Source organism: Sinocyclocheilus anshuiensis, unplaced genomic scaffold (assembly GCF_001515605.1).
Source record: "Sinocyclocheilus anshuiensis isolate Anshui unplaced genomic scaffold, SAMN03320099.WGS_v1.1 scaffold997, whole genome shotgun sequence".
In the NCBI taxonomy this organism is placed as follows: domain Eukaryota; kingdom Metazoa; phylum Chordata; class Actinopteri; order Cypriniformes; family Cyprinidae; genus Sinocyclocheilus; species Sinocyclocheilus anshuiensis.
Genome location: NW_015555715.1, coordinates 1,307,702 through 1,332,764, shown reverse-complemented (window position 1 = coordinate 1,332,764; position 25,063 = coordinate 1,307,702). Strand labels below are relative to the sequence as shown.

General features: G+C 36.5%; 1 protein-coding gene and 2 pseudogenes across 1 annotated transcript in view; 1 reads left to right on the top strand and 2 right to left on the bottom strand.

Moving 5' to 3' along the window:
• LOC107672264 (uncharacterized protein KIAA0513-like) overlaps window positions 1-9,160 on the bottom strand; it is a 30,022-nt pseudogene extending 20,862 nt beyond the window's left edge.
• A 5,428-nt stretch (window positions 9,161-14,588) lies between these two features.
• On the bottom strand, window positions 14,589-17,915 carry LOC107672165 (fatty acyl-CoA hydrolase precursor, medium chain-like; annotated as a pseudogene).
• Window positions 17,916-22,358: 4,443 nt separating this feature from the next.
• Window positions 22,359-25,063, top strand: part of LOC107672273 (zinc finger protein ZFPM1-like) — a 72,701-nt gene continuing 69,996 nt past the window's right edge. Inside the window, exon 1 of the mRNA XM_016465403.1 lies at window positions 22,359-22,733. Coding sequence (XP_016320889.1) covers window positions 22,694-22,733 — 40 coding nt within the window. The 5' untranslated portion in view covers window positions 22,359-22,693. The remainder of the gene's footprint in view (window positions 22,734-25,063) is intronic.

Sequence of the window (25,063 nt, the reverse complement as noted above, 5' to 3'; positions counted from 1 at the left end):
ATCCTCCCCGCTTATCTGAAAACAAACTCCAGCATATTCGGTTGTCAGACATGACTGGAACTTCAAACGGGACTGGCTTCTATGGTCAGATGAAACTAAAAGAAGAGCATTTTGGCAGCAAACCCACCAGATGGGTTTGGTGCAAACAGGGATTAAAAAGTACCCCATTGCCCACGGTTAAATATACTGCTGGATCTTAAATGTTGTGGGCCTATTTTTCTGCCGGAGGTCCTGGACACCTTGTTCAGATACAATAGACTTTAGACTTATAATGGGCTGTGGTTGGATCTACCATCACGACAATGATCCAAAACAAACATCACACAAAAATCAAAAATGTGTCACTGAGCACAAAATGATGCTTCTGCCATGTCCGTCCCAGTTCCCTGACCTGAACCCTATATAGAAAATGAGTGGTGTGAACTGAAGAGAAGAAGCACCATCATGGAGCAGGGAATCTGAAGGATCTGGAGAGAATCTGTATGAAGGAATGGTCTCCTGATCTCTTGTCCAGTGTTCTCCAAACTCATCAGGCATTATAGGAGAAAACTCAGAGCTGTTATCTTAGGAAAAGAACGTTGCAATAATTGGGTGCCAATAATTGTGGCCAACCTGAACTATAGAAAACATTTATTTCATAATGAGATTTTCCCCTGACTTTCCATTGTTTTACTTCAATGATAGGTTAGAATTTTGTGAATTTTTAAAATGAAAAATCAAAATGATAAATAATGCAGATTTATTTTCACAGCCACCTTTGCTCATATTTACCAAGGGTGCCAATATTAGTGGAGGGCACTGAACATAATTTTAGTAATTTTATGTGCTTTTGTCATTTTTATTACGTTTTTTTTTTTATATTTCTATTAACGTTTTATTTTTATTTCAGTTTTAGTTTTAGTCACTTGAGTACTTCAAATTAGTGCTTCAACAAACACTTATGTATTTCACCTCCGTGAAGTTGGCCCCCCACCCAACGCAAAACGTCGGCAAAATAGTCTCAATCGTTTGTGCTCCGTTTGTGCTGGTTTGTGCTGTAAAAATGTTCGTTTGTGCTGCTTCGGTTTTTTAAATAGTCGCAGTCACTTAATTGTTAGTAGCCATATTCGTTCAATTAGACCAATTAAACGAAAAAAAAACTAGGCCTATTGCATTATGTCTTTACAAAACAAACAAAAATAAATAAATAAAAAATAAAGACTTGATATACATAGGCCTATTTTCGTTTCAGCGCACAAATAAAACATGCAATAGCCTACTGTTTCCAGGTCCGTGTAGCCTATACTTTTGCATCCATTCGTTTTTCCTTTTTTAACCATGACGAAAAAAATGAAAAAAGAAGGATTGTTGTATTTTTAAATGCCATCCTGAAAACCAAATTTGAAATTAGAACCGTACACAAAATGCTACCCGAAAAAGTAAAATATTGATTTTTTTTAATGACTTTTTGCACCTTTAATAAACAATTGAAAAATGCACAAATTAATATAGAAACATTTTGATTTTAACAGGTTTTCTTTGGCCAAATTAGAAGTAGGCTAATGCTTCTCTTGCACATTCAGTTTAGAACTATATGTCTCTGCGCTAGATCATTGATGGGGAGCTGGGCAATTAATAGTAAATATGACCAAAACAGGGTATTATTATTATTATTTGTATATGAATAATAAAATCGCTATATATGCGCATGTCAAGTATTTGTGGGAGCATTATAGTATTACTATATGATATGGAGGCGCCCGCGCAATCTCCATTTTTTTTTTCCTGCAGAAAGAACTTAGAATAGGCTACTCCGTCATTTTTGGATTTGCTTTATACTGTGGAGATGGCCATCAACGTTGACTAGGAAAAAATCTTTAAAAATGAGGAGCGAAAACGAAAATATTACCAGCACAAACAAACAAGACTATTTGGGGTAGCTAATTTTGAAGCATGTGGGGGGCTGAGTGACCTCAGAATTATCACTAAATAATATTTTAATATCTAAAAAACCGAAGCAGCACAAACGAAACTTTGACCTGCACAAACGAAGCACAAACGATTGAGCCTGTTTTGGGTGAATTTGGAGCATGTGGGGGGGCTGGTGACGTCATCGCCTATAATTCAATGTCTAATATTTAAAAAACCGAAGCAGCACAAACGAAACTTTTACCTGCACAAACCAGCACAAACGAAGCACAAACAAACGAGACTATTTGGGGTGAATTTGGAGTATGTTGGGGGGCTGAGTGACCTCAGAATGACCTATAAATATTATTTTAATATCTAAAAAACCGAAGCAGCACAAACGAAAATTTTTACAGCACAAACGGAGCACAAACGATTGAGACTATTTTGCCGACGTTTTGCGTTGGGTGGGGGGCCAACTTCACGAAGGTATTTATTTCAGTTAGTTGCCAAGGCAACCATTCTAATTTTCATTTACGTAGTAATTTTTTTTTTTTCAGTTTTAATTGTTCATCTCAATATTTATATTTTATTTCAATTATCAAAAAAGATTTTTAATAGTACTAGTTTTAGTTAACGATAACAACACCGTTCACACACCTCAGGTGCAGAATCTGTGAAAAAGGTCTAAGCCATTACCCAAAATGACCATCACCATAATAACTCACACAATGAAAAATAAAATGTTTTGAAATTGGAATAGAGAGATGCAGTGATTGTGTTTTCATGATTGCTCAGCGTTGCTGCTTTCATACCTGCGCACTGACATATTTGGCGAACCACTCCCTGCCTTTGCCATTCTCTCCAGTGCACAGCTCTCCAAAGTGAGCCTTCTCATCATGATCAAAGTCCTCCCTGAGAGAGGAAAAGAGAATTAAAGGAACCAGGAGTAGCAGCAGGAAGAGAGAGACAAAGAGAAAGGGACAAGGAGAGTGAGAGAGTACCTCAAACAACAGGAACAAATGCAAACATACACATCAGTTGACATGTGACTATAAATCTGTGTGAAATGTCTTACTCATTCAAGAGAACAGTTCACCTAAAAAATGAAGATTCTGTCATTGTTTACTTGTTCTAAACCCCTATGACTTTCTTACTGCCATGGAGAACAAAAGTATATTTTCAATACCACAAAAGTACACAGTACACAGTGACTCATACACTATATTCTAAGCCTTCTGACACTATACAATAGCTTTGACTAAGTAACAAACTGTAACTCTAGTTATAAACGAGAGCAGCATGAACACTCTTTTCTCTTTTTGTGTCCATGGCTCTTTAAGCCGTAGTTTGTGGAGCAAATCACCTTCCATGGAAGAGCTTTGCCACGTAGGTTTTCATGAACGCTCTTATCTCCATCTCTTCTGCGTCCTCAGCGCTGTGACTGGAGCAGGATGAGGACCATCGTGTGCTCGACGGGTGCGATGGGGATTCTGTGCCCTCATTGTCGCTGTCGGCAGATTCGGTGGCGTCACTATCTTCTTCTCTGTGGGAAGTGTGTGTGGGGGCCATTGGTTCTGGTAGAAGGGGCTCCATGGTGGCGTCGCTCGCAGGCTCAGGGAAGAGAGGCTCGGATGAGAAAAAGCCCGCCCCACTGGGAGGTCCAAGAACAGAGGGAGCTGTCCCTTCTGGGGGTGAGTCAAAGTCTATGAGGTTGTTCACCACGGCCCCCTCCATTCTTTGTTATGGGGGTAATTCAGTCACTAGGTGAAATATGATGATGTCAGCTAAAAAAAACTCACAGAGGCAACCGCTGTTTGTAGCTCCACAATTTTGTCACAGCAGCTGGACCTAAAAAAAAAGCAATTTTAATTTTATAAATAAATATTACTAAATCTATATTTATTACAGTTTGCGGTTAAGCTTATTACTTTATTAAATCAAAAGATACAGTAAAAACAGTAATACTGTAATATATTATTAAAATTTAAAATAATGGATATATTTTAATATATTTATCATTTATATCTGTGATGCAAAGCTGAATTTCAGCAGTCATTCTAATATTCTAAGATTCAGAATTCATTCTAATATGCTGATTTGGTGCTCAAGACACATTTATTTTTGTTAACATTGTTGAAAACTGTTGGAAATTGTGATTCTTTGATGACTAGAAAGTTAAAAAGAACAGTATTTAATTATATTTCAGCACTGAAATAGAAATCCTTTATAACATAAATGCATCCTGCAAAAATGCAAAATAAACGTAGGTACTAATTTCTTAAAAAAAAATTTTTTTTAACTTACCGACCCCAAACCGTTGAATGGTAGTGTATAACATATTTTTTACATTATTTTATTTATTATAAGACATATACAAATATTTTATTAATTATAATAAATGTTAATAATTGTAATAAATATATAACATCAAGCATTCAAAACATTTTAATGAAGTGTAACATTATGGTAGAGTACTTTAATGTCCTATTTTGTGGTAAACTTCCTTGCAGCTGTGTTTATACAGACTGACCACAGCATGAAGCAACACAGAGTCCGTCGGAGCCTGTTAATATGATGTTACATTATGAAATCCATTCCACAGAATATCAGTGCAAAAGCATGAGTTACTATGAAGCACTAGACAATAGTATACAACCACAATGATGCCATCTGTGTAATGCAATGTGTCTTTAGTGTCTTTCCTTCTCAGACCTCTAGGACATCAAATATGGTAATGCTTATTGATTTGATATCATGGATACAGTATAATATACAGAAGTACTTAATCTTGCCTGTGTGAAAATGCCATCTGCTTCTCATACAACTCTAAAGAGGAGTGACACGTTTCCTTCTCAAACTAAAGGCGAGTTCACTTTGCCCCAACAGACGCCAGGCCAGGGGTTATGTTGGATCAGAGTATTAAAGGGATAGTTCACCCAAAAATGAAAATTCTGTCATCATTTACTCAACCTCATTTTGTTTAAAACCTAATTGAATTTCTTTGTTCTGCTGAACACAAAATAAGATATTTTGTAAAATGTGGGTTACCAAACAGGTCCCCATAGCATGGGGAAAAAATACAATGGAAGTCAGTGGGGTCCAGAAACTGTTTGGTTGCCCACAATCTTCAAAATATCTTCTTTTGTGTTCAGCAGAAGAAAGAAAAACAGGTTTGGAACAATTACATCAGAGTTAATGATGACAGAATTTTCATTTTTGGGTGAACTATCCCTTTAACCTGCTATTTGCAAGCCACTTTACCGTCTAAGTGTAACTTATTTCAGAATAAAATTTTGTGGTTGGGTGGGGGTTTGGAATTAGTTTGATCTATTAGGAACTGGTCGAATCATGAAAAGTAGTTTTTTGGCTATCAGTTAAAATTATCCATAAGTGATATAACTAGTGTGTACCAACCTAAAGATGCAGTGGACCCTGCAAGGCTACCAGAGCAGCAGCTTCTGTAAGTCAAACCGAATGAAAATAATATATGAATTCTGCATGAAGAAGTACAATCATTCTTGCTATACTTTAATTATTTTTTACAAGACTGGAAAAACACCAGAAACTACATCCCCTTAGGCTTTTGACAAAACCCTGAGAAATGCATTAGGACCGAGAGGACGGTTACATAATGCAGAGCTGGAGGAGCGTGACTTGGCTGGCATACGCACTCACAAGTGCACACACACACACACACACACACACACACACACACACAGTAACCAGAGTCAGAGAGAGTGTCAATTTGCCACCGCCTATTTTCACACTTATCTTTGAGAAGCACAAGGCAGAAAAAAACAGCTGTATGTTTGGGTGAGTGTTAAGACCAATACCAAACTCCTACACATGGCAGCTTCTCTGGGAGAGCATGTTCTCTTGCGTTTCATAAATTTCAGCATTCAAGAGGGTAAATGCACATGCTGCAATTTTCCTGCCTCCCTGCACTGGAGCACTGCCCCCTCTTTTTACTCCATCCATCCATTCATCAAAATGCCCCTTCATCCCGAGCTTCGGGGCCCAGCACAGAGGATTTGCTGCCAGAGTGACGGCACACAGATGAGCTGGTCCACTGGTTTGAGGGGCTGAATGGGTTAGGGTCACCAAAGCAGTGCAGTGATATCAGAGTCAGCAGTGCAGAAAGAAAGATAATTACATGTGTGATGAATGTCTCAGGGTGGGAGATATTGGGTTGGCTTGTGTGCAAGGTCAAGTCGGTCAAAAAAATAGAAAACTGGTAAGCTAGAACAGTGGCTTTCAATTAGTTTTGCATCAAGGCCCAGGCGGTACATTGGCTGTCAAGTGGCGACCCAACTTTTATCACACAAAAACACAAAAATGTTCATAAAAGCAAACACTGAAATTAAATTAATATTAATAATAATAATCCAAAAAACAATCAATTCTAATTCTATATATATATATAAAATGCAATTAATTATAATATTCAAAATGATCTATATTTATATTTATTATTTATTTATTCTATATTATTATTATTCATAATATTTAAAAACATATTATTATTATATTAATAATTGATCACACAACTGAAAACATTGTGGTAATCACAAACCACGATTATCCTTGATGCAAGAATAAACTCTGGGTTGTATTTTCATTATTTTAATAATTGAAAAATTTTTGTTTTAAGTCAGGCAACCCGTTTGTCCTGTCATTTGCCTAATTTAGGTAGCAAGCAACAGATGAATTTGTGCCAAAATACTGTCAAGTTTGATTAGGCGCACAACCTTTGACAACAAAAGATATAGGAATCATTTTCTCCTACCTTTATTAATTTATTTTACCATCATATTTATGCACAATTAAGATGGTTAGTTGCATTTTATTATTTGTTAATTTATTATTACTATCAGAACTGACCTGTAACCGACCCTTTGATACCCACTGAACTAGTTCAGTGATCACTAGTTTATGCATTACAAGCAAAATACAAATATAGACTGATTCAGATTACATGCTGGTATAGAAACAAGAAGTAAAATTGAGGATCTGTAGTAGGGAACAAAAAAATTACTAACCATGCAGGATAGTGATACGTTACCAGACAAAACATGATTAAAAATCATGCAAAAGCTAGCAGAAATCTATATCAGGTGCAAAAGGTTTCTCTGTATTAATGGTGTGAGAGAGTGTGTCTCTGATGTGAAACGAAGGCCTCAGAGAGGTTAATTTGAGGCTGTTTCATTTGCATCATTACACAACATGTCCTTCTATTTCCTCAAGGGAAACCTCACTCGTATCTGTCACCGTATCAGACGCTGTGAACTTAAGACTGCCATCCTGTACGATCGAGCGCACAGGGCTTGATCAGCTAGCCGCCTACTGATGCCGCACAATCAGACACATAAACAAAGCCTAAAAGGATCGATGCTTCTAACCAGAGAGCATCAGATTCAATAAAAGTCACATAAAATTACTCTTTCCTGAGACACTGCACAGAATGCACAGACTGAGAATTGCTTCTAACACAGAGCTTTTCATCAATGGCCTGCACTTGAATAGGACATGAAAAATTATCCTTGGCTTGGCTCTGGAAACAAGAGCACTCTTATCTCAAGCCACTGGAATTTAAAAATATGTAGCCATGTTCATGAGGCCTGCAGTCAAGCCTGGATGCCGGGTTTATCTGACTAACGCCGTTTAGTAGGACTCAGTGACCAAAATGCAAAGCACAATGTCTTGTCATAATAAATCGCTGGGTTGTGACTGTAAAAAATAAGGAAACCCAATGCTTGCAACTAATTAACTATAATTATCATAGCATATTTAAGCATTTCATGATTTAGGCTACAGATGACAGATTAAATACAGGGTTATTGTGGTGAACTAAAACCACTATTAAAAACATTTAATTAAAATAAAGCGGAGATAAAATAAAATATAAATATTAGATTAAAAAAAAACTCTAAAGAAAAAGATACATTTTGCCTTGGCATAAAATAAAATAAAATAAAAGGTTTAATTTGAAGAACTAAAAATGACTAACTATAAATAAATAAAAACTAAAACTGAAATAAAAATATATAAACCTAATTAGTAATGTTTAAAAATGACACAAAAAAAACACAAACCAATATGACTATTGAAAATTGTATGAAATATGAAAATTAAACTTAAATGAAAATATAAAAATCGAAATAAAAGCCAAGTGAAAATATTGTTTAAAAATAATAAATAATGGTATATAAATAATACCAAATACTGTATATTATTTCACAATGGCTTTACCTCTAAATATAAATCAACCACTGATCCAGTCGGAGACTTTTTTCACAACACACAAAGCAATTATTCACAAGACATTGAAATACTGTGTAAGTCAGGTGGCATACCTGCTAATGCAGTCCCAGACAGTTTGCGGAAATAGAAAGAAACTGAGAAGGAACTATAGACTCCATGCAGTTGCAGGTAATACCGTGGATTTCTCTACTGAAAACATCTCACTTCTGCTCCAGTGCTTTAGACCTTTTATTTTACTTGTCTTAAAATAGGGCCTGTCAAAATACCAGCTTATCAAAAGACAAATCACAGGGTCCATCAGAAACCTTTCCTACAGTCATACTGACCCTATTTTAGCCACCATAACAAATACATATTTACATTAGCACTAATTTCATAACCCAAAATGCATCAGCATCTCTGGTTGCTTGTAACACTGATTAAATAAAAGAAGTGCAGTCACATATTTTTTATTTTCATTATTTAACAGTGCATGTGAGCATTATTTGGAAATTAGGCAATATAGGCACACACTATAGGTTTTGAGACATAGTAGCCATGTTCTCAAAGCTCTGATCATTCATACCTTCTTCACACCAACACTCTATGGATCAGTTTACTCTTGCAAAATGAAACCTCCCCCTCCACCTTCTTATTGTAAACAACGCTGTGCAATCATATGGCACACTTTCATGCGGAAAGGAAGGCTGAAAATGCTGGAAGTACGCGAGTCTCGTTCATTCCGTCGCTAACTGCATTTATACAACAGCTCGCGAATGTATTTATACAGGTATCTGCCTGCAGCGTAATGAATATCAATAATGATACTTTTTTATTAGCACGTCATGTTCATTCGCGCTACGTACATAAGAAAACTGCCTGATGGACATAACAACACCTGTGTTCTAACTGTTAACGTCAAGCCCCCTAATAAAGTCTTGTAAGATGATACTTACCCTGGATGTTCCAGCTGGAGCTTCGTCTTCCCAGCCCGTAGAGATGCACAGGCTGCTCTGAACTAGTCTGAGTGGTGCGCATGCGCAACATTATCAGTAGCGGATGGGGGAATCCAGTGACGTAGCCTAGATGACACGTGACTGCACACTGCGTATTTTTTACTGTTCACGTTTGACATTGTCAATTGCAAACATACCTTTACGTTGTTTATTAGTATTATTGCATCAAACAATTAAATAACACAAATGGAAATATGGAAATTTTGATAAACAGTAACAAAAATTCCAGAAATGAATATGTAGCCATAATAAATAAATGCATTTTTATTGGTTTATATATATATATATATATATATATATATATATATATATTTTATATAATTTATTAGTTAATTATTTTTTTATATATATATATATATATATATATATATATATATATATGTTTTCATATTTCAATATATATAATTTGTGTATTTCAATATGTGTGCGTGTATATGTTTTCTTTATTACTTGTATGTATGCATTTATATTTATATATATTTACATTAACAATAAAGAATTAATAAATTGTAAGTAATATAGCCTAGTATAAGTATGTTAGAAATACTGAAATACAAAATATTTTGATTGGCAAGATTTATTATTTATTTACAAAAAAAATATGTATTATTTATTGGTAATACTTACTATTTGATTTGTAAATAACAGTATACATTTTCCTTTCCAATAAAGAAATCTGAAATTATTCTGTACGTTTTTGTTACTATATTTCACTATAAAAATACAGACAACAAAGATCAGATTTTGGCTGGATTTGAGAAAAATAGAAAAGTGTTCAGAAAACTTGTTGCAAATCAAGCTTCCAAGGTTTCTCTGGGAACAATTTCACTGCATGGAGACGAAGAATTATTTACACAGATGTGCAAATTAGATTTTATTTATAGTAGAAGCATTAATTGAATTAAATAGCTAATTAGGCTTTGTGGAGTGCTGCAAGCTTTTTAGGTAATTTTTCAGTGAAAAAGACCAGCTTGTCCATCTTCAGACTCTGTCCCTCAGTTTTCTGCAATCCCAGGTTCACGTATTTATAGACTTGTCGTACACAGGCCAGTGCACCAGATTGGGACTATTTGGTGAGCTGTAGAATTGAAATAATTATTTAAGGAATAAAGGATCATCATTAACGAATGCTTTGTCCAGCAACTGATGTACCACTTACCCAGTACGAATAAAGTTAACCCAGTATCCCATGACGGTTCTGCATAGCTGGTTTTCTTCCTCAGTGAGCATTCCTCTAGATCAGTGATGGGCAAACTTGGCCCTTCCAGGTCACTTTCCTGCAGAGATTTGATCCAACCATGATATGACTCACCTGCCTGTAGCCTTCTAGTAGTCTTGAAGACAATGATTAGCTGGTTCAGGTGTGTTTGATTAGGGTTGGAGCTAAACTCTGAAGGAAAGTGGCCTGGAAGGGCCAAGTCTGCCCACCCCTGCTCTAGATGATAAAGAGTTTATATCCATAACCACATCACCACTTCATCATTAACATTTTCACTTTTGTTTCAATCATTTGCAGTTTCAAACCCCTGGCATAGTAAATTGTCCAGTATAAATGTCCAGTATCATAATAATTTGCCAGGACAAACGAGTTCTTAGATCTGCATACCCACTTTGATATGGCCATCCCAAAAGCAGGCCCCAAACACAAATCCAAGATCATCACCATGGTCAGCATTCACAATGCTGGGTCTGAGATCTTTAAATATACTCTGGAACTCATATATATGAAACGGGTACTTATGCCCGTCTTGATATGGGTTAAATATCCTGTGGCTCTGGATGAATGGTGACAAAGGATCTTTGTCCTTGCCTCCAAATTCAATACGTTCCGTACTATTCCGTTTAATATATTTGGGCTAAAATGAGGAGGGCTCTAGGCTTTATATTCTGTCATGGGCCCAACCTGGAGTTTACAGCACATATGAGAAAGCCCTAAACCATCAATATCTTCCCAACCTCACAATGTCCTGCAGCATAGAAGGGAACGCCCCTACCCCAGAACCAACAATTGCCTAAAGTCAAATTACCAGCCATAACAAGCAGATGAATATTCACAAAGTAAGTTGACTGGTTCAGAATCAACTATTTAATTTCTGGAAATCAAAAATTAAAAGAAAGATTTAGTCAGCTTAACCTGAAATCTGGAAAATCAGTCAAAGAAAATAAACACTGAATAAACCAATAGAAACAGAAAATAATGACAAATTTATCAAAGATACAACCCCTGGGCCCTTTTAAGTAAACAGTGTATACACAATTAAGGCTAATTCAGCTTCTTTTTTCACAGTTTGGATTTGGAATAAACATTCCCTTAAAGAGAACATTTCAACATTTCAGAAAAAAAAAGAATATCTTTAACACAATTACATGATGAATTTCACCCTATTCAAATTAACATTCCTGCATTTCCTTCAAAGAAGAACGATTTTCAAAACTCACAGGCTGCTGAATTAGGCTGTATTTTCAGTTCTCTTTAGTCCAACAACGCAGTCCACTTGCAGAATAGTTCAAAGGTGTAACAAGTGTCTCAATGCAATCTCTCCCGATTGTTCAAACATCTCTGCTTTTACCCCTTAATCCGTAGGGAGCTTTTACTCCGAATCCCGGGAAAAGTCAATGAAATGAAAACACGCAAGTCATACAAGTTGTTGTAACTCCAGTCTTCACATTTGCTCGACAGCAACATTCAGTTGCTCGTTCGTATACGGTCTTCTGTCCTTTTCTCCTCTGCACACACCAAAATGTTGTGACCCGCACCCTTTCTTTGGTACACATATACATACACATAGGCACTCCAGCATCTGTGAAGTTAGAACGAAGAATGATGGAAAATAATAAAGCAAACCAACAGTAAAACATTACTGATGGTGAAATATTGCCAGTAAAATTGCAACCAACCTCTGTGGTAAAATGCAACCGTAATGGAGGGAATCACCAAAATATCCCCCAGCAGCATCTCAGTAAATGCGTCGCGAATGTCCTCTGGAGTTTTAACAGTTTTGAGGGATTCTTCTGCTATGATTTCATATAGCCTAGGCGTAATTTGCGGGTGGGACGGGTGGGACATGTCCCCACCACTTTTTGCCAGGGTCGATATTGTCCCTACCACTTTTTGAAAGTAATTGAAAAATATATTGCGGGAGGTATGTATTAAAGGGAAAACAAGATCAACAAATCAATCTTCATAATATAAGTAGGGTGATAAAAACAACAAAAAAACAACAACAACATTTGACTCCTTACGCATGCATAACTCGTGCAGTGCAATAACGACGTGATTTGCAGCTGTCGCACTTTTCGTAATGTCATTAGGCTATAGCATTGTATTTAAAAATGGAGAGCTTCCTTGTGCTAAGTAGCCTGCCCTCTACTAAAGATTTTTCTAGTCAACTAGTCGCACGTTATATTAAATTGATTAATACAATAATATATTAACCATACTTCAATATAGGCTATAGGCAGACGTATTAGGATAGAGCCTATTCCGCGCTCAAGCTCACGCATAAAGCAATTGCCTCAAAGAAAAAAAACATGCAAGCACTGTCACCGGCAGCAAGTTTAGTTTTACTTTACTTTTTGTTTTGTTTTCATTTTGAAAAGCTTATCTTAGCTGTTTACCTCACATTATGCTATGGAGGCTCTCCTTTTTTTTTGTTTTTTTTTTTATTCCTCAGTGTTTGCTAAACCTGTTTTATTGTTGTTGTGCATTTTAATGAAAAATAATGAATCCATCTTTTTTTTTTGTCTTAAAAGGTGAAAGGTGTATAGATGTAAGCAAAACAGATAATTATATTTTATTGTAAAACCTGACAAGATCGTAAAATCGAAAGTGAAAGCATCTGAAGCCTGCTTATAACATGGCAAAAGAGGAACTCCCATTCCAAAATTCAAATCACAAATAATACTACTGATGAAAAAGAACGGGTTGAATGTTAACTACTTTCGTTTCCATATAATTATAAACTACGATAAAAGTTAATCAGCATGCATTGATTAATAGCATGTTGTAGCGCAAAAAAAAAAACATGCTTGTGCAACCAACTGAGAACGTTAATCGCAAAAGAGCGACCAGTGGGAAGAATGAATCTGGAGCCCTGAATTGCCCAGCTCCCTCTGTCTATGATCTAGCACTCCCTCAGCACCTGCATTCAAACTTCTCTGGCGCCGCCCCTGGTAGGTACATCGATGTATTTTTGAAAAGCAAAAATTAAGTTGGTCCAACTCTAAACCCAGTCCCCAAGTAAATTAGGTTATTAAATAAAAAACTAGCAAAACGAGTTGCGCGGTGTCCCCACCACTTTTCAAAGCAAAGTTACGCCACTGGATTTCATTGACTCCTGACGTCTACGATGACAGAATGAAGGATTACACATATTCTACCGAGTCTCCTAAATGATATTTTGTACTTTGTTCACTAGAGGGAGACAAATACTAACAAAGAGTTAATCCAAGTAAACTCATTTGCATTTGATCTCTGTTTTAGTTTCTAAATCATTACAAATTATCTGGAAAGAAAGAAGAAGAGAAGTTGAGTTTTACTCCATCTTTTTTAAAAATGTCCAAAATTTGTTTCACTATTTTTTGTCCATCCCTTTTACCCAGTCTTTTGAGAATAAGGCCTGAAAAAAAAAATGTGCACATGCATTACTATTTAAAAATAGTTATAAAGGTTCATAGACCTTTTGTTTCATTTTACCATTCCGTACAAAAATGTCAGATACTTGCCTGAGGGAGCATCCATCCAAATTCATGATTTGTTGTTCCGACAAGAATTGGAACTTTCTGAAAATCTTTGCTCTTTAGTACCTCCTCAGTTGAGCTTTAAGAAATTCCACTTCAACTGTTGCTCCAGGGAAAATGTGTTGCTAAGGAAGTCATTTGGTCTGAGAAATTATTTTATTCTCTTTTCAAGCTGTATATTTACTGAGAATATCACCAGTAGATCTTAGCATTGCATTTTTTTCATGAACTATTGGAAAGTATCTCCTCTCAAATTCACTGCTCCTACCTTTTTTAGCTGCATTGATGATTTGTTCCTCAGTCAGTTCTTTTATGCATTTGGTCAGCACTTCATTAGAGCTGAAGTCACATTCAGTAACATTTGCTACCACCTAGCCAAACACATCACAGATAACCCCCTTTTTTCTAAACATTGACAATAATTACCTTACATTAGGAATTTTAATGTGTATTTTCAAATGAGGCTGAGCTGAAGCTTTTTTGTCGATTTAACTTTTGGGGAGGATGTTTTTGTACTTTTTTAACGTATTGTTTATGTGTCTAAATGCTGAAACCATAAGGCCTTCGGGAAAAGAAATAAAGACAAAATGAAGCGAACTGAACTAAACTTAACAAGGCTCTAAAATTCTTGGCATCTGACATAATTCAACAGATTCCCTATAAGGAACTATTGAACAGTACACATTTATTGTTGTATTTGGGCTAAATACCTTGGCAAACACTTTGATGGAGTAGCCCCCCCATAGTTTCTACCCCACTCTGAAAGATGGCCCGCTGAAACAGACCCTTGGTCATGGGTGACAATGTCTAGAAGAACATAAGAATACATCTTTAGAACGCACTTGATCCTTGCACTGAATTGTACAGAGAATCTATTAATGGATAAGATCTTATGTTGTTTTAACAACTTGTCTTTCAGCTATTCACTTATTATCATATTTCCAGGGGAAGCCCAATGAGACCACAATGAACTTGGAACTTATCTTGTTTTTTAAAGACTAGTCAGAAATCATAAGATTAATCATTATTAATCATATCAGGCACATAAATAATTAATATGCAACAATAGAGAAAGATAATGAAGACAATGCTGCTTTTAAAAACATTTACTGACCAGAAAAGAGGCACTGATTTCTCCTGCAGACTCCCCAGCTATGGTGACAGACTGGGGGTCTCCTCCAAAACTTTCAATGTTTTGCTGCACCCACTGTAAAGCAGCAGTTGGGTCTAGGAAACCCCAGTTTCCTTGAGCATTCTTATCTCCTGTGCTAAAACCAGAAGCATGTGTTATTATAACCCATTGCAGAAGCAGCTTCAGTTTGAAACTAGAAATCTGATGTCATTCTTAAGGGACAGACTGCACAAGTAATGCCCACTTTCTCCACCATAAATTAATACCTGAAGTATCCTAACATTCCAAGTCGGTACTGAATGACAATCACAACTGTTCTCATAGGCCACTAATGGGGATCCGTCATACGTGCAAGCACCGCCCGTGACCAGAGCCCCTCCATGAATCCAGACCATTACCTGTTGGTTTGCATAAATTGCTTTTGTCAGAAGGGTTGGAATATAACAGAATAATGTCTACTGTGAATTCGTAAGTTAAAGTGCTGTCCTCTAGTTTAGATGAGAGAAGCCGTTATTCAGTACTCACTTGAAGTTTATCTCATTCTGATCTTTGAGAAGGAGTGTAAATGTTCAGATACAAACAGTCTTCTGAGACTCCTGTTGGTGTGAAATCATCATTGATTTTTCCACCATAGACAGGATATCTGGGCTTTGAAGTCATCTAGAATACAGCAAGAGAAGGTACACTGCAAGAAATGTTGTAATTTTAACGGTAAAACATTGTAAAACAGCTACAGTCAGTAATGGCAAGTTCCTTTATCATGTACAGTGAAAAACTGTAATAGATCTAGCGGGACATTACAGTAAACAAGTAAAATGCTGTTAAATGTACAGATTTTGGAAGTAAAAATGAGCAGTCATCTAATTTACAGTGAAAAAACATAAACTGACATTTCCACATTTACCTGTGTCAAACTTTTGACACATTTGGCACTTGGAATCTCATTTTTGTTATCAGATATACACATTTGGGCTTCATTTAAAGTGGTCATATGATGCTGCTAAAAAGAACAGTATTTGGTGTAATGAAATCGCTTTCACAACGAAGCACACAGCGTCTTTACGACATGGCGGCGGAAACAACAAAACTACAGCGAGAATAAAAGTGAAGCCTTCTTTCTTTGCGTGAACATTTGGGCGGCGTTATGCAAATCTTCCCACATAGTGACGTAGGTATGTGGGGGCGTGTTAGAACGAGTTGTTTTAGGTAGGTGTGGCTGACTCTTAACTTTTATAAAGAATATCTCTTTGGATTTGAGACTTTAGTCTTTGCAACTTTACAGATCTTCTTTATGCACCAAGAGCTTGTAACACTCCAAAGAGAAAGGAAAAATTGAAATCGCATCATATGACCCCTTTAACAATTTCTGTTTTTCAATTAAGGTTATTGCATTGTTTTATGTCACTTGTGTTACCATGTAAAGTTCCATGTTACCCTGTATTTGTGTGCATGACACTGTGTGCACCTTCTATGTTAGTATTTACCTCAGTTTATGGAAAGGCTAATTTAGTCTCTTTTACCACATGTATTATTATGGTGGTTATCAGTACATTATAGTACAGATATTAGTACTTTAGTTGTAATATTAACATTATATCAGTTAATGAAAAATACAGTTCAGTTCAGTCTCATATAACCTACAATTCTGCTACCGTATTTTTTTGTATCAAATAGTTTTTACCATAAATTTCACAGTTCTATTTTTTACAGTGTATATATACAGTATATTGTATATATAGGTGAAGTAAATATATAGTTATATAGTGGTAAATAAGGAATTTAGTACAGATATATTGCATATGTGACAGTAACTTTAAAGGGGTCATATGATGTTGCTAAAAAGATTATGCGGTTTAAGGTTAAAAAAACACATTATTTTCCACATACTGTACATTATTGTTTATTCTCTATGCCCCACCTTTCTGAAACGTGTCGATTTTTATAAAGCTCATCGGTCTGAAAAACGGGGTGTTCTCTGATTGGCCAGGTATCCAGTGCGTTGTGTTTGGCCGAATACCTCAAGCGTGTGATGGAAATGTTACGCCCCTTACCATATTGTGATACCCTGTCCGGCCAGAGCGACGAGACAAAAACATTAAAACTCATTATAAACGAAGTATTTGTTGCATCCAGTGAGGACATAATTATGGATTATAATGACTTATACTGTCTTTTTACGCGTTGCGTTGCATCGCGCCGCATAAACATAAAACCATGTATGCATTTGTGATCGGAGAAATGACAAACACCATGCGCTACTCTACACTGCTCAAAACTCACGTTTGAATCATCAGTGGCAAATTCTTTAAATATAAAAAACGTACTTGCAGTCTGTTTGCAACTTTACAGATCTTCTTTATGCACCAAGAGCTTGTAACACTCCAAAGAGAAAGGAAAAATTGAAATCGCATTATATGACCCCTTTAATGAATATAGTCATACATGAATGGGTGCTAGGTGGTGTTTCTTATGCCCTCCCATCCCTGTACAGGACTAGGTGAAGCCAGGCAGAGAGGGCCAGCAAGCGGCTGGGCAAAAGGAATGCCCAAATACTGCTCCACCACTTTTTCTGAGCCTTTAACTTTCATATATTGGCCACAGATACTGCCATGCTTTAGAACAACCACCGGCCCAGAGTCTGTACAAAAACAAACAAATCTGACATTAACACCCATTCTTTAATAAAAATGATTAATCATATTATTATATATTCCTGTCCAGTAACAATACTCCTTCAAAAATGAATAAAATAGATAATTAAGTCAAAGTTTAATTCACTGTATAATGTTCAATGTTATCTAAAAAGCAACATAATCTAATGAAATTCTTACCTGTCTGTAGAGGGGCTGTCCAAGCAGCAGGGTCAAGCACAGGCAGAGCAAAATTTCTTTTATCATAGCTGTTCTTTCATTAAAGACGGATACAGCCTCTCATGTAATGAACAGCTCACGAAATCAATCACTCACACAGGCTCAGTTACAAAATCCTGGCCTTTATCCTGATCCTACTTTACAACCTTAAAAAAACAAATCAGCTGATACATGTGTACAAAGTGGGATTCCTGTACTGAGAACAGAAAAATCTGTTCTGTGTATAAATAGTCATAATTAGTATAGAACTTGATCTCTGCATCTCTGTGTTCTGTACTGAAATGTTTGTTAGATTAGAGTTCTAAAATCTTACATTTATTGGTGAAGTGAACCAAACACATAAATCAAAATTTTAAAGAAAAATCATAATTTTTTTATTCTCAGCCATTCCCATATGGATCATTTCATTTGCCATCACAGTAAATTCTTCTGTGAAAGCGGTTCATGCTGTACCCAGTGATAAAGTGTGCGCTAATGCAGATGGTAAAAGAGTGTCACAGAGGCTCAGATTCTTCAAAGGTAGGTTAATAATTCATGCCTTATGTCGGTTTTATTGAACAACGCTACCAGGAAAGCTTGAAGGTTATGAAGCTGAGTGAGAAGTTAAAAGCTGTATCCATTGACACTCACTTAGTAGTCGATTTCGTTGTTGTTTTTTTTTTTTAAATAAGCAGTTGTTTGACTGGTGGCACAACAGTTATCAACCCTCAACCCAAGAACTGATCTGCTCACACAAAATTGCAAGTTCAACCTCAAATGTAAATGCATTTGAAATGCGGTGTTCAAAATATAGATTTATAGTTTATTTTCAGTGTATCCTGCTTTAGTTTATTGTATTGTTTATGTCATCATTTATTGTCATTATGAGTGCATAATCCTTTTTATTTTAAATGTTGATTTCATCATGTTTAATCATGAAAGACATGATGAACAATGTTCCTCCAACATCAAGATTAACAAGGTTAGACATTGATCTTGTAAATAGTTGTTAATAGTCTGCCCAAATAGTTTGCTCTGAACCTTCTAACAAATCATGACACAACACAGAATTGTCGGTTAGTGTTTTATTCTAGTGTTGTTGCTATTATTTGTGGTTGCATCACAAGTTCCAGTTTGTTAACACATGACATGGTTGATGTATTTGACTCATATTCAAATGTTGTGGCCTGAGAGGAATGTATCTAATACATTCCTATTATTATATGCAAAACATATGCAACGTAATTAACATATGCAAAGTAAGCTCATTGCAACCATGGTCAATAGGGTGGCCACTACTGTGGGACATGAGTTAAAGGCACAATATGTAATTTTTGCCGCTAGAGGGCGCGTATTACAAATAAACAAAGCGACAAAGGCGTAGTTTGATGACGCCATGACTGTGTGCAATCATGGGAGTTGTCGTCTTCATCCCCACAGCCGATGCAATCTGACGGGGCTCGGGCGGAAATCATGTTCATGGATGAGCTAATGATTTGTTAACGTAGTAGAATGAAGCAGGGTGAGGCTGAAAGCCGTCGAAGCGAAACGAGGCCGCTGAACGAGCGCGACACACGGCTCGAAAGCAGCTGAGCATTTATTATGCCACAGTCGAGCTTCCGGTTGTGCGTATGTGGTAAAAAAAAGCAGCGCTGTTTTATCATACTAGATACATTTGAAAGTTCTGTTATAATGCTACTCTGTGCGGTCGTCACCGGACTATTAAAACGCACAACACATTAAAGCGTCTTTGGTGTTTCCATGTTTTCTACAAAACAAAACAAAACCGGAAATCGAGGGGTTATGACGTCATTGGCAGGTGACAGAATGACACTATGGACACGACCCGTGTCACTAGTTAAAATTGTTTACTTCTCTGGATTTAAACATTATTCGAAACATTTGGGATAATGTAAATACACAAGTCAGCAAAATATATAACACTGTTCTAGTGGTTTTTGGATATTTTAATAAAATAATCTTACATATTGTGCCTTTAAGCTTTTTCTCTGGTCACTAGATGGAAGCAGCGAGTTTTTGAGTAGGTCACAGAAAATGGTAACAGCATTCTTACTTTTTTGGTAATTATACCATGATTGACTATAATCTATAATTGTAAAACTTTTGTATTTCAGTAATCACCACCCAACATTTACTTGGAGATATTGGCCATGACCCCATTTACAGTAAATATATAGAATGGAATAATATTTATTGATTCCTCTGTGAGGGGAACCGCAATGTTGCAGCAGCAAAAGAGAGTAGAACAATAAAAATGCAGAATTATATAAAATAGTCAAGGAAAAATGATAAAAAACTAAGTAAATTTTTTTACCACAAAATATTTATCATATAAATTATTTTTTACAACAATGACAGAGTAATAATAATAATTCATATCAATTAGATATGTTATTAATATTATATAGAATTGTGTTGTTTGTATTATTTAAAAATTAAAATATTTTAATTTATTTTTATTATAATTATGTATAATAATAACATTATTATTATTAATAGGCTACTTTTATAGAATGATATTAGAATATTTTATTAGAATGTATTTAATAATACTAATTTATCTATCTATCTATCTATCTATCTATCTATCTATCTATCTATCTATATTACATCTATCTATATTAGTCCAATGATAAATCAATATTATTGAATTGATTAGATTTTTATATTTTATATTAATAATAATAATTATAAATATATTATAATAAAGTATTATTATTATTATGTATATATAATCGTTTATATATAATTTATGCAATACAAAATTATAATACTAATTTTAAAACGAGTAGAGGTAAATAACTTTATTATTTTTGAATAGCCCCTTCCAGATTTTCCGTATACGCTCATCCTTAAGAAAATTGTTTAGCATGCAAACGAGGCACACATTGCATGCCTTGCACGGATGGAAATGTGATGTTTGGGGGATCGAGAGCTTGCTGGGAGCGGCGTGCGGCGTGCGGCATGGCATCATACGCAAGGGGCGTGACGGAGGCGTGTCATAACATATCAGCGCCACTGTTTCATGTGTCGATCGAGCGCTGTTGAGAACTGCGCTCCCTCTGTGCTTCACCGGAGTAGACATAAACAAATCATTAAAAGCTAAAGGTTTAGTTTTCTACAGTATCATATGCGTTGTCATCGGCAGAGTTTTCTGTGGCTAACGGAGAGGATAGATCGCTCCTCTGGGAAGACGTCGAAAAGTAACTAAGCCTCACTCGGCTGCAGGTAGCACTTTCGGCTCTGAATATCAAAGTGCAGGTCATGCGGGTGTCTTCGGACGGGCAGAGAACTGTGATCCAGTGCTGCTGTTACTGCTAGTGACTCCGGTGGACTGATCGCTTTTGCCGCAAGCTGAGCAGGAACGACGGAATAAGCATGTCCCGAAGAAAGCAGAGCAAACCCCGGCAGATCAAACGTAAGCGTTTAAAGTTTCACTAGTACCGGTGCTGTTGTTTTGAATAGTTTCTCAATTTGATAAAGTGTGTGACATTATTCATATGACTGGATATCATTGGTTTTTGAGCGCAACGTTGTCATGCCTTTAAATAATTTAGTGGAAACTGACAAGATCTTTCTATTAACACGAGGCACGCTTTGGATGTGTGAGCGGTCTGTTCAAACAGTCTTTGTGTTGTAATGGTTTTACGACAGTAGAAAAATTAGAAATGGCTATATTTACTTACAATTGCCATAGTAACCAACAGCTTTTGGGACGCGCGGCTCGTCAGCGCCGCTGAAACTCGCGCTTTACTTTTCAAATACAGCGGCGATAATTGTGTGAAATAAACTCGTAATAGTATTTTAGTTTTTAATTTGTAAAAGTGCTTTCGTCTGCTCCAACCGAAGTGTAACGTTAACCCTGGCTTCCTGTTTAATACTGTTGTGGAAACATCACTGTTCTCTGAAAAAGACGATATGAGTTCAGATAAACAGCGATCCGATCTCAGTCGAGATAAGGATTCAAATTGGATCTTTTATTTTTTATCTATCTATCTATCTATCTATCTATCTATCTATCTATCTATCTATATTACATCTATCTATATTAGTCCAATGATAAATCAATATTATTGAATTGATTAGATTTTTATATTTTATATTAATAATAATAATTATAAATATATTATAATAAAGTATTATTATTATTATGTATATATAATCGTTTATATATAATTTATGCAATACAAAATTATAATACTAATTTTAAAACGAGTAGAGGTAAATAACTTTATTATTTTTGAATAGCCCCTTCCAGATTTTCCGTATACGCTCATCCTTAAGAAAATTGTTTAGCATGCAAACGAGGCACACATTGCATGCCTTGCACGGATGGAAATGTGATGTTTGGGGGATCGAGAGCTTGCTGGGAGCGGCGTGCGGCGTGCGGCATGGCATCATACGCAAGGGGCGTGACGGAGGCGTGTCATAACATATCAGCGCCACTGTTTCATGTGTCGATCGAGCGCTGTTGAGAACTGCGCTCCCTCTGTGCTTCACCGGAGTAGACATAAACAAATCATTAAAAGCTAAAGGTTTAGTTTTCTACAGTATCATATGCGTTGTCATCGGCAGAGTTTTCTGTGGCTAACGGAGAGGATAGATCGCTCCTCTGGGAAGACGTCGAAAAGTAACTAAGCCTCACTCGGCTGCAGGTAGCACTTTCGGCTCTGAATATCAAAGTGCAGGTCATGCGGGTGTCTTCGGACGGGCAGAGAACTGTGATCCAGTGCTGCTGTTACTGCTAGTGACTCCGGTGGACTGATCGCTTTTGCCGCAAGCTGAGCAGGAACGACGGAATAAGCATGTCCCGAAGAAAGCAGAGCAAACCCCGGCAGATCAAACGTAAGCGTTTAAAGTTTCACTAGTACCGGTGCTGTTGTTTTGAATAGTTTCTCAATTTGATAAAGTGTGTGACATTATTCATATGACTGGATATCATTGGTTTTTGAGCGCAACGTTGTCATGCCTTTAAATAATTTAGTGGAAACTGACAAGATCTTTCTATTAACACGAGGCACGCTTTGGATGTGTGAGCGGTCTGTTCAAACAGTCTTTGTGTTGTAATGGTTTTACGACAGTAGAAAAATTAGAAATGGCTATATTTACTTACAATTGCCATAGTAACCAACAGCTTTTGGGACGCGCGGCTCGTCAGCGCCGCTGAAACTCGCGCTTTACTTTTCAAATACAGCGGCGATAATTGTGTGAAATAAACTCGTAATAGTATTTTAGTTTTTAATTTGTAAAAGTGCTTTCGTCTGCTCCAACCGAAGTGTAACGTTAACCCTGGCTTCCTGTTTAATACTGTTGTGGAAACATCACTGTTCTCTGAAAAAGACGATATGAGTTCAGATAAACAGCGATCCGATCTCAGTCGAGATAAGGATTCAAATTGGATCTTTTATTTGTTTTCTGTCTGTGGCTGCACCGAGGCTGCTGTTGCATTTTCCTCCGGCTTTTCAGTTCTCTTTCCAGAGATGAGATGTCAGATAGCGCGCCCAGCTGATCTCTCCATATGATATTGGATTACAATTGGATCTTTTTTTCCCCATCTTTCCATTTTAACGCTATAATGTTCAGGCACCATTAGTTGGTCTTAAAACGACATTTAATGATTGCATGCAAGATATGAAGTTCAGTCATCATTTACACACCATCATTTTGCTGCAAACCTGTATGACTTAGCCTTCTTCTGTGGCACACAAAAGGAGAAATTTTGAAGAATATCTTGGTTGCTCGTTTCCATTGAATGACAATGAATGGGGACTGAAGATGTAAAGCCCTTAAAACAACGCAAAATATAAAAGTGGTCTATGAGACTCAACTATTTTAAGCCATAAGCTCTTCTTGACACTTTCCTGAGAAAAGTAGCAATGTTTAATTCGTTTGAAAATCTTTTCAAGGAAATAGTTGACACAATTCAGAAAACCAATCAGAATTATTCGTTTATGAATCGGACTGATTTGGATCTTGAGTTCAACTGACTCTTTTAACTGGTCGCAACCGTTAACAGCTCACCGGAGTGTAAGATTGTTAGTGAAAAACAACTCTGTTTCTCACGCAAAACAATCATAAGACTTGGAATATAGTGCGCTATAGTCTTATCACTTTTATTATACTTTTGAGATGATCATACCATCCTTTTTGAGACTTGACATCTTCGTTCATCATTAATTGTGTTTGGAAAAAAGCAACCATCTTTTGACTTCCACTGATGATAGAATGTCATATAGGTTTGGAACAACATGAGGGTGACAGAAATTCATTTTTGATTGAAGTAGCCCTTAACATGTTGTGGTCGATAAATTCATAAAGTAAAAATCAAATTCATTGGCCCCTGCCTCTCCCTCTCTTTCTGTGAAAAGAACCAACAGCGTTGAAAAGTCGTTTTGCTCTGGTGCCAGGCGCTGTTTCAGTTCTTCATCCAGAAGAGATGCTTTCAGGTGATAAGCACAGTAGCAATATCTTGGAGGTTGAGTTTGAAAGGGCTGCTCAAAAAAAAAATATTAATGCAATTCAAAGGCAGAAAGCGACTCTTGAATAGGAAAGAAAAATGGTTTGATAAGGCAGCATTAGGATATACCACTGAGTGTAAACGGACGGTATCAAGGTTTGTTTAAGTGACTGGAGAGTTATACGAGCACATTGGCCAGTAATGCCAATGACCTGCTGACCCATGAAGGCGTTCTCTTAATTGAGATGTCTTATCTGATATAAAGCTATATCTGGTTGGTTTCTGCAGAACTCTTTTTCTTACCTAGAGGCAGCTGCAAACAGTAGAACCAGTGTTACAGGCCAGTCATAGCTGATGTTTTGAACAATTCAGAATAAACATTCCTTATCTTTCCTGAAATGTTGAACCCCTTGAAGATTTCATATCTGGTGGCTTTTGAAGTACACATCGGCAGCTCCACGAGTCCCCCATTGACGTCCCATTAGAGTAATGGAAAGCAAAAGTATCTCAGATTTGGCCCTATATCACCCCAAAGGTGAGTCCCCCCCATTACCAAACATAGGAACTCATATGGATGTCACATTGCTCCTCTTATCTTACCTTTTTGCATATGTAAACGTGAAGACGACACTGTATAATAAGTAGGGATGCACGATATATCGGCCTCCATATCGGTATCGGCCGATAAATGCTCATTTTTTCTGTTATCGGTATCGGC